Here is an 11,323-nt window from a genome sequence, read left to right as displayed (position 1 = left end):
TGAAAATATGTAGACAAGGGTTGATGAGCTGTTTTAAAATGTGTTGTTTTAAAACGTTAGAAAGAGCAGGCACATACTCAGAAACAAAGGCAACACAGAGTTATTGTTATAGATAAAATAATAGAGTTTTGGTACTTTAAATTATGAGGATAACATTATCAGTGACTCCTGAGAAAAAAAAATATTATCCATTTCCTCAGGATAGGAGGGAACACTGGAAGGAACTGCATCAACACTTCTGCCCTCAGGCAAACATGAGCATTGACTTTGGCCAAGATACCTCCCTCTTGGCCATCAAGATGATATTCCTTAATGAGCTCGTCATCCCATTAGAGGGGTGTGCACTGGCTAAAGAATTTATTGCATGCACATGGAAGTTTGCAGGTCAAGCACTGGGCATGAAAATCCAAAAAAGTGCTTAGTTTGTATCTTCTTGGAACAGTTTTGCAATTTGGTGGCAGCACGGCTGCTAAAAAGATATTAAACCCACATTTGTATATTAATCTGGTGGCAAGATGTGAACTAATCAAGGCTTTTCATCTGACCCTGAAAATAAAGTCTGTTTCCTTTTCCTTTAGTTTTTCAGTATGTCAATAACTGGAAAATGTGTTTTCCTTTTTATACTAAACCATATCTCATGAACTATAGCTGAACCACTCCTATCCTAGAGTTTAGCGTATATTAGAGGTGGCAGCTGGGATTAACAATGAAAAGTGATACTGACTTGTCTTTTTAGCTGAAGTTTGATGATTCTTTGGATGGATTTATTCAAACAGTGTAGCAAAAGCTTTTTCTGAACCACATTCCATTTTTTTTTTAAAAAGTTTAAGAAAAATAAACAATCATTTGGGGTGAAGAAGAAATCACTGAAGCAAAATATTTTGTCTGCATTTAATATAGAATAATACACGTGTTACACATTACCGTGTCAAAGGAATGCCTCTGTTCTTGTAGACACATGTTTGCTTCTCAACTTCGTTCGAATTGCAACATGAAAAAAACATTTCGGTGTAACAGCTTACATATGTAACCAATCACATGAGAAGATGTGCCTGTGTCAGCATATAAAAAAAAGAAAAAGTTATTATTTACATTTTATAACATGTAAAAGTCCTCTTTTGCTGTCATGCTCTTTCATACACAGACACAGGGCATCTGTAATACCCAGACACCTCCACACACACATACACACACACATGCAAACATGATGATGTTTTTGTTATTTGGTTGCCAATAAACACTTGGGTGTTGCCTGTATGAGAGGAACAAAGCTTTTCATTTATTTTGGTCATAAGGTTTGCGCTGTCTGCGGCCTGCGTGATAACCCAGCAGGATTAATACCACATGGACATGTGTATCTCACTAGCACAGATACAAGATAAGAGTGACAGCAATGGATACTGTATAATGCCTTCCAGAACAGTCAGAAGCGACATGCATCTACTCTTTGAGCTCAGTAGTCACAGCTGATGGTTCCAGACTGATGGTCTGGAAAGATTTACGACCAAAATAAAACTGAGGCGTAAGGTTAAAGTAGGAGGGTAGGTTAAGTTGAGCTGAGCTAATCAGCAACTTGCTGTCTTTATGTTTAGTTTAGAAATATGAGAATAGCATTAATATCATAAATTCAGTCAGAGTGAAAAGTCTGTCTTTCAAAAGAGTTGAAGTGTTCCTTTAATAGGTAGAAACCTAAAAAAAAGTCTTTTGTCTTATTAGTAGGCTTTTTTTGCTGATGTGAGAAGAGGTTGTGGTCAATAACACAGCAGGACTTAAATACTGAGGCAGCACTGTATGACGTGGAGCTCTGAGCAGAAATCAGTGTGTGAAGACATTTAAGAGGAAATCACATTTAAACTCATATAAATACAACTATAAACAAAGATATATATACATTGAATACACATACAAACTTACAACAAATATAATTCTACATAGACAGCAAAAATTTAACACATTTACAATCACTGGTTTGGCTTTGCAATGATACTAGCTCCATGATTTCTGTAACAGATTTTATAATAACATTGCTTTCTAAGTGCTTTTCAATCAGTCCACCAGAGATGAAGTGTCACGATCTTCAAGCTTTTCTGTGACTCTAGCATTTCCTCTTCTAATATCAAACATAATGCTGATAATAGACGAAACAAATCAGCTATAAAATAAGTTTACACTGAATTAAAGCTTCATTAAATGCTTTGCAGAGATTTGTAACTTTTAAATCTGTGGTGGGTTTTCTACGGCTACAGCAGAGTACTCGGCCTCAGACACGTTCGGAGCCTCGATGAGACGTGCCAGACCCGTCCTCGTCGAGTATTTGAAAATGAAAGCCTTCATGAGGTCATAGCGATAGTTTCTGTTGATGAAGTTGTAGAGGATGGGGTTGAAACAGCAGTGAAGCAAGGACAGGCACTGGGTGAGATGTAAGGCCACGTAGATCACATTCTCCAGGCCACAGGTCAGCGGCACTATGCCCAGCTGTGACAGAGCGTCAGCCAGAAGGACACCGTGGTAGGGCCCCCAGCAGGCCAGAAAAACCACAATGTAAGCTAGGATCACCCTGCGGCTCACGTGGCGCTCCTGCTCCACTGGGGAAGACGATGAAGTAGAAGAAGAGGAAGAGGAGTGAGCAAAAGCTCTGGCCAGCAGGATGTAAAACACAGCAATGATGGGGAAGGGGAGAACAAAGCCAAGCAGGATGAAGCTCAGCTGCACCCCCACCATCCATTCCTTGGGGTTCTCCTCTGGGTACTCAGGCCTACACAGCATGATGTCCCCGTGTGCTGACTTCACAGTATGCAAAAAGTAGGTGTCTGGCACGGAGGCCATCAGAGCCAGCAGCCACACCCCTACACACGCACCACGGCGGATCAACTTCCTGCGTGCACCTCCCTCATCTGCATGCCGCGTCACACTCAGGTAGCGATCCACACTCATGCAGGCCAGGAAGAAGATGCTCCCGAAAAGGTTGACGAAGTAGAGCAGGTGCGTGAGTTTGCATGCCACTTCACCAAAGGGCCAGTGGCCATGCTGGGCCAGTGAGCTCACCCATATAGGCAAAGTAGCGCACACGCAGAGGTCCGCAACTGCCAGGTGTGTGATGTACATGTGTGTCTCGTGGCGAGGGCTGGAGTCTCTTTGTGCGCGGATGTTGACCCAGAGGACCAGGGCGTTGGCGGCCAGGCCGACGATGAAGATGAAAGTGTAGAGGACGCACAAGGAATTCAGCAGAGCCGTACGGTTGAATGCCGTTGCACACACCATTGATTCCACACTTGTTATGTTGCTGAATGGGTCAGAGAAGTTGAGCTCATCCAAAGAGTCCCACAGGACCTCCATATCACTGCTGCTTAGACTCATTTTTCAGTACTCGGAGAGGACAACAGACCGCTGGGAGGTAACACACACCGCCTCTGATTGGGACAGAGTCTGAAAAACATGACAGTAAATTATAATTTCTTGTAACATATATTTATTTTGATAATGACACAGCTGCCAAATGTGAGAGGTTTTTCAACAAACCTTCGGGTATTATATTTAAGATCTGAGGTTCTGCTGCATAAAGCCTGGCTTATTTTACTCATGTGCACTGAATGAACTAATAAAACATAAACCCACTTGTGGTATGCCACCAGATCCCAAAGAATCTTAATGCGGTTAACTTGTTAAAACACTGCTTTCATGACTTAATAGAGGTTCTCTGTTACCGTGTCACAAACAGTGGGATTTACTATGATTGATGTGCAGTCAGGGGGCAGCACAATAAATGTTTACATTAGCTCCACTGGCTCAGAGTGCAGATTAGACACAAGGAAGTGGGATCGAGAAGTCCAAACAGGGTGTATTTCCTGGACGTTCCGGGCATTCCAAGATAAAGCAGTGGTCAGGGTGGGAAACCTGACGCCAGAGTCTTGTTTGTTTTCTGCTCATAAAGCAGGCAAAGATCAGCTGTCACTCCCTAGATGATCAAAGAAAAGGCAGCTCGTAACTTTGAATACGTCATTCTGCAACATCTGAATCTTATAATGCAGCAGCACATGGCACACCACACACACCACACACACATTTTTTTTTTTAAAAAAGAAAAAAAAAGAGGCTTCATACATGCAGCAAATAAGGTGACTGAAACAGTATGTAAGATTAAAGAAGTATCAGTCTGGATCACCTTGGCAAGTCTAAAACCCGGTGTGATTTTGTTCACCCTGGCGGACCACCAAAATATTCGCCCTTACATGGTCTTCATTCACAGTATTCTGCTGTGATGTCTCTCTCAGCTAACTGTCAGCTTGACACAGTGTGAAAGATCAGAGGTGAAAGGGGATACATCAAAACCAGAACACAAGAGGCTTAACCCCGCCGTCGCCCCCGACTGACTTGTACGCCCACAGAGTGAATTGTGTGCGGAGACCAGCGGGAAGGCTTGACGCCTTCAGAATGGTCCGACCACAGTAAACATGGAGGTCACCAACCACTGCGTGACACAGCACGCCACAGAGCTGTGAAATGTGACCATATCAGACATCTGTCTGTGTAAGAAAACGGTGCTGTACATATAATAATTGGCACCAGTTCAAAAACGATGATGAACAAAAAGACAAGTTGAATTTTAGTCTAAACAAGGACAGCTGGAACATATTAAGATGTGCAGCTGTCTAGGGAAGGTTATGTCTGCTCTCGAAGCCTGCAGTCAGTTTGATTATTTATTTTCATTTTATGTCACTTTACACCTCTGCTGTGACAAATTTTGGGTAATATTGGTCAGTCCAGTTTACTTTGCACCATTTTGCTTTTAAGCTGCAGGACTGGTGGCAACGTTTTTGCAAAACTTTGTGAAAATATTTGATTTTTTAAAGATTTTGCATCAGTATGATGACATGATACATTTTTTAAGCAATACCATACATTAGAATGAGTTAAAAAGGAAATTCCAATCAAAATAATAATAATAATAATAATAATTTATATGTAGTGTTAAATTAAATGTAACAGAAAGGGCTATGTAGAGAATTTTTGGTTTTAATATCAACATCAGATAAAAGGTTCTGTGGTAATACTGAATGCAGACGGTTGATCCAGCATTACTTCCAGCATCCATTCCTATTATTGCTTTTACATTATAATAAATTGAAGTACTACCTGTAGCATGGCCTGGGATAAAACAGTTTAAAAAGATGTCACGTATCACACATTTACTTTTACTTTCAATTGTTTGGGATGGCATGGAGACCCATTCATCCTGGAGGGATTTCCAAAGTGTAATCCCCCTCAATTGTTTCTAATTCCCTTATATTGTATGGAAAATACCTGCAGGTGCCAGGTAGCTCCGCGGGCTTCAAGCTAATTAACCTTTCAACACCCACACCGTTAGATAACGCAGACAGCGCATGAAACCCCTCTCTATCTCTCCGTCTCTGTCTTACTCGCTGTATCGCTCAGCGTACCTCTTCTCCCCCAGCTTTTCTTCTCCAGCTTTTCTTCTTTTATTTAGCTCGCCACTATCCACTTACAAATTAGGTTCAAAGTCTTTTGTATCTCAATACACAGAAAATAAAAGACAGGGAGGACGATTTTCATGTGCAAATGCTGCCCACACGGATCGTGCAGGTGCAGCATGTTTGTCACAAGTTTCTCCTGTCAGGCTCGATTTACAGTTCACAATCTGTAATCAGATATTCGCTGTTTAGGACAGGACATGAGGATTCCGCGTAGATGAACAGTAAAAGTGCTATTTTGTGCGTCATTACGCACAAGCACTAAATCCAAGTTGCTTCCGACGACAGACATGCAATGTCAGTGTTGTCATTGTTGATTTATATCAGACGAGAAACAAACGTCTGTTATCAGATTTGAGCTTGGTATACAGAAGCCCGACTCCAGATTTGAATAGGGGAGCAAACAAACAGATTACAGATAGGCTGGAAGGATTGAGAGCAATAAAATGGCTATTATTATAAATTGTTTATGTTTCACGAACAATTAAGCAATACTTTCCCCTCGTCTGGCATTTGTTATAACGATAAAGAGTCGATAAAAGTGTCAAAATGTAAGAAATAGAACAGAAACAGCTGCTGGTATAAGAAGTAAGCGGTCAAAATTACGTCGCGCATTTCAGAAGAATTTTTTAAGAGGTATTACAAGTTGAAAAAAAAGAACACTTTTCCTGCCACACAGCTGCTTATTAAGCACCGTACCTGACTTTCTTTTCCTTTTCAGCTCTCTCGAAGAGCAGGTTTATTTGCGATAACCCCTGATGTTAAAAGGATAACTTCAGATCCACAGCAGGAAACTTGCGTGCGCTGCCCTCCGCCTCCTCAAATGAATGCGAGCCTCCTGTTCTGCACTTGCTGATACTCCTAAGAGCTACGCCTTTAAGGCTGGTCCTAAACAGATATGCGTATTGACATGGCATCGCCAAGCGTTCAATCAACAGTCAGCTGCCCAGCGAGTTTCGGTTTAGCCTCACTGTTGTTCCCTTAATTCAGCTAAACGGTTAAAAAAAGAATATGTAAAACTGGCAAATTTTATTTCAGTTGCAAGTTTCAAATGACATGCAGGTTTTTGTACGTCTTCACTGTAACAATGCACTGTAATATAATTATTCCGTTATCACATAGCCAATACAAAACATATGATGTATAATAATATTACCGTATTATTATTATTTTATGTAGACCACGACAATCATTTTTACATTTTAGATTAAACGTCCTAAAAATCTTCATGCAACATCTACCTTAACTTTGTGCTGCATGTGCATTGTTTTTCTAAGTAATTGTGCATAGTATATTAGCTGTAGCTGTAGTATTGCATCTGCATTATATTTTGCCATGATTGGCATTTTTGGAAAGCAGTTGGCATATATGAAAAATCTGTTAAGATATATAAACACAACCTGTTCAGATGGTTCACACAGAACTCATAGGAGTCAACATTATTGGCAGATGGTCAAAGTGTTGTTGTTGTTGTTTTATTTTTGGTTGTTGTTGGGGTTTTTTTGTTTTGTTTTTTTGCTTATGGGCTTATCTTCACTATTTTCCTTCAATTCACTGGAGCTCTATTTATATTTAAGGAAGTCACAACAGAAATAATCTGTAATCTGCAGGAGGAGTAAAAAAAATCTTTTTAAAACAGGAAGAAGCCTACAAGTGAACCCGACTCAGGGAAGGAGACCATCTGCCTCGACCGGTTAGGTTGAGAGTAGAGCGGAGAAACAATAGATAAACACAGATAACAAAAAATACTTGGCAGTTTGGTGGGGCCAGTAAGCGTAGATCAGGAACATCCAGCTCTAGAACTCGCAGAAAGAGAAAGGGAGAGAAATGCAACAGTACAACTCTGTGAGAGAGAAGATATTAAGTTAATAATATCCAAAGGAGGTCAAGCAGTTACACAGCTCTGGAATGGAAAAGGTTCTAAATGTTAACATACCCTAACAGCTTAGTGCCTTTGTGTTGGGAAACACTGATTTTCATTTGAACAGATATGGATACTTTAAAAAATAACTAAGTGGTTACTATTTGGTTACACACACACACACCCTACTCCCCCCCCTTGCGCGCGCACACACACACACACACCCTACTCCCCCCCCCTTGCGCGCGCACACACACACACACACACGCACACACACACACCCTACTCCCCCCCTTGCGCGCGCACACACACACACACACACCCTACTCCCCCCCAGCCCCCCCCCCACCCTTGCGCGCGCACACACACACACACACACCCAAAAGAAGAATAGATAGCAGTTGTTGATCTTATACATCTATGAAAAAGATCACAGGCTCGCACTGATTGCAGATGGAAACATTTGTCAAACTATGAACTGAATGTGTCTCGAGACACAACAGACACAGACACTGGCAGGGCAGTCACAGTAACTCTTCCACTTTGTAATACAGAGATGTATGTATATTGTTATTGTAACTATTTGAAATTTTGGCAAATACTGCTATAGTCCTGACTGTTACTTCAGCATCCTTTGTTCCTGTTAAATAATACCCAAAGGATGTTATTTTTAAAGAAACCATTAGAAAAAATACTTTGTAGTACTGGTACTGGTAATACGGTAAGTTTATGAATATGTAATATCCCCACTGTCCAATGAATAAAGAATAAATAAATATATATTTATATATAGCCCCAAAGGAGCATACAAGTGCACTAAGAGTGCAAGAGAGAAGCAGTGATCAGTGCATCAGGGAGGTCTCCCAGCAGCAGAGGCCTACAGACACATGGAACAAGTTTGTCTTCAAGGCTTTCTGCCAAACAGGTTTTTCTAATACTTTTAACTCAAACAATGATAAACTCAACCAAGTAGCTTGTATGTTTCTATCAGCCAGGTGTACTGAAATATTTGAAAGTGTGGACTTTGGAGGACACCACAGATCAGTGTCTTCAATTCGGTATTTAAACGTGAACTATGGTCATACCATAGTGAGCCTTCTGCTCATAAGCTATGATGTTGGATAATGGCCAGATTCTTTTTTCTTTCAGGACAGTTTCACATACTGCAATTTGAGTTTTCACTGGTGTGAAATTATGTCATTATTATTCTTGAACTATGACCAAAAATATGTTTCTGAGGTCACAGTGTCGTGTGACTTGCTCCTCTTTGAGTCAAAGGGAACATTTGTTCCAAAAGTTGAAAAAATTCTTTCAAGAGACAGAAGAGATATCACGCTCCCAAGAACGAGACGAAGATAATGGCTGTTGGTGTGAAGGCAAAATAACAGAGGAAGTCTAAAAACAATGGTATCATAAGCTATTTGAACCCCAGTGTCCTGGGTTAAAGTCCCATGAGTTATGCCAACTTTCCAACTTCCCACAGTAGACTTAATAATTCTTTCAAAATAAGAGCCCTTCACTTGTCTTAGTAGCAATTTCACAAACTGCAGTGAGACTGTGTTGGTACAAAGAATGGTCTCTAATGGAAAGAAAACTGGTAGAAATCATTAAAACATGATGATATGATCAGAAAAATGATGAAAACATATTTGCTATTATTTCAAAACTCCAATTTTACACTAATTCATACAGCAAAATAAATTCCACTGTTTTTTATGTATAAAACAATTACAACAAGTACATCCCAGTACTGAGGATAAAATCATTATATTCAGCAGACATATTCATATGAGGGCAACTCCCTGCCGCACCCGCCCTAGTCAACTAAATATGAAACCAGTTGCAGACATTCAGTAAATCACATTTACTGTTTTTGGCTCCCACCCAAAACCAAGACATGGGTTAAACCCAACATTCAGCCCCAGAAAGATAACTGAAAACATCCTCTGAATAATGACAGTTACATTTTTGTCTAATGTTTGCTGTGTTTCAGGTTCATTTTGAACAATCCGACCAAATCATGATGCAAAGGGGTGTTGCGGGTGTTGTCTATTTTTTTTTTCTTAAAGAATTCATGAAATGCAATGCTCGTTTTAAAAGTTTTCTTCAGTTTCACTTCAGTCTTTATCCTCTTATTTGACTCTTACGCTGTCTCATTTCAAGAATGTTCTTTGAAAGCGCCACAAAGCAGCGTGGGAGGTTTGCGTGTTTGTCAAAAGCTTCTGCTCACCTGCAACTCTGGTGGCCTCGCAGCTGCTTTTGCCACCACTGGAGCAATTAACCCCAAGTTCAATACAAAGACGGGACCACAAAGAGAGTCAGAAACTGTGGGATTTATTTAAGGAGTCCACTGCAAAAGGATATTTGCTTTGTCAAATCATAATAATATACTTTGATCGGGCTCATGAGCCTCTGCAGAGGGAAGTAATGTCTTTGATGTTGTGTTTAATGAGGGAAGTATTGACTTAACCAGGTACAGAGTGTCCAGCCTTTCTTTCTGAAAATGATATTGTTGACCTGCTTGGGTCACCAATTGGGCTAAAGTTTATTATGACTGCATGCCTTGTATACAGCAATGAAATACAGCCAGCAGCCTACTCTGACCTCATTAAAGAGCAAAGTAGTGAAGTCAGTTTCAATAAGGCTTTAAAGAGAGTTCCCACTACGCACGCATACCCATTGTCCTCCATATCAGAAGCATCAGGGGGGGATTTGTAAGCCTTTCTGATAAGCATCCGTAGCCCCGCAGACTGCTGCCAACCTCTGTTCTGCTGTCCTCATTCACAGGGAAGCCAGAGTGGGAACAGCAGGGGTGGCTGGGTGTGTGTGAGAGTGTGTGTTGTGTACTTTCTGCTTTCAACATGCTTTCTGCCACAAAAACATCCTTAATAAAGGTGTAATGAGTAAAGAATTCACTTATATAACATTAGAGACATTTTGACTTTATTTACTTAAAAACATCTTCAGCTCACGTCTTCATGCGGTTCATTTTAGCCGCTGCCATGATGTTTACTGCATATATATGTCGCGAGAGAGAGAAAGAGAGAGAAAACATCTGAGAGAATTTCCTTCAGAAGTTCATTCGGTTGAGAAGAAAGCATAAAGTTTTGGTCATCAAGTCCAGAAAACCTGGTAAACTAAGAGAAACTGTATCTAAAAAGATGTGTGGTTAATATTCTGGATCTCTAAAGTAAGTAAATAGGAGCCATATTTTAAATAATACACTGACACAGTAGTTGTTAGTTTATAAGTGATGTGTATTTTTTCCACTGCCCTTAAGTGGTCAAGTATTACTTAACTCAGCTTTAATGCTTGTGTTATTCCACGTCTGATTCACTAATCCCACACCTAGCACGTACCAGGCTACACGTAGAGTCCACGATTAATCTTTTCTTTTCATGCTATACACACTATAAAACTCTTTTAGACAGGTTTGTTCGCTAAGGAACAAGGTTAAGTAAAATCTGCTTGTCTTTGCCAAAATTCCTGAGATGCAGCATTTGACTCTTCATTTGCACAGTCTTAAATAGAGACATCCTGAGTTATCTGTTTTGATAAAGGCTTACTGTTTTTAATCATTCAAGCACAGTTTTTGAGAGATATTTGCCCAATTAAATCAAGATGAAGCAGGATAATCTGTCATGAGATAAGTGGATTGAAAAAGATAGGGATGCTGAAGAGGGAAAACAGTGAGTAGGAACCAAACGGAGAAAGACTGCATCAGTTATTGCTAATGACGGCTGTTTGCATTGTCTAGCCCTGCTTCACGGTGGCGGGTTTGACCGACACATTCTTTTTCTTGCAAATGTCCATTCAAAGGGTACCTCTCAAACTTTCTCCCCACCACATTGTTACAGTCGACCTCCCCTCCTGCTCAGAGGCTCCCCCGTGTACTTCTCTACACTCGCACATTCCAGCTTATCCACTGCTCCAACCTCACTCATTTTTCACTTAATTACTTATTCATTTAAAT

General features: G+C 40.5%; 1 protein-coding gene across 1 annotated transcript; it reads right to left on the bottom strand.

Moving 5' to 3' along the window:
- Window positions 1-877: 877 nt before the first annotated feature.
- ackr3a (atypical chemokine receptor 3a) lies at window positions 878-6,317 on the bottom strand. The gene is made up of 2 exons (XM_026145584.1): window positions 6,189-6,317; window positions 878-3,426 (listed from the first exon to the last, which is right to left on the bottom strand). Exon 2 carries the CDS (start codon window positions 3,355-3,357, stop codon window positions 2,215-2,217), a length of 1,143 nt encoding a protein of 380 aa, XP_026001369.1. The 5' UTR covers window positions 3,358-3,426; window positions 6,189-6,317; the 3' UTR covers window positions 878-2,214.
- Window positions 6,318-11,323: the final 5,006 nt, after the last annotated feature.

The sequence above is a fragment of the Astatotilapia calliptera genome, chromosome 16 (assembly GCF_900246225.1).
Source record: "Astatotilapia calliptera chromosome 16, fAstCal1.2, whole genome shotgun sequence".
In the NCBI taxonomy this organism is placed as follows: domain Eukaryota; kingdom Metazoa; phylum Chordata; class Actinopteri; order Cichliformes; family Cichlidae; genus Astatotilapia; species Astatotilapia calliptera.
Note: the sequence above shows the minus strand (reverse complement) of the source record. Positions and strands in the feature narration are given on the sequence as shown.

Bases quoted from the DNA above. Each gene is read 5' to 3' on its own strand.
- ackr3a (XM_026145584.1), bottom strand. From the start codon at position 3,357: ATGAGTCTAAGCAGCAGTGATATGGAGGTCCTGTGGGACTCTTTGGAT.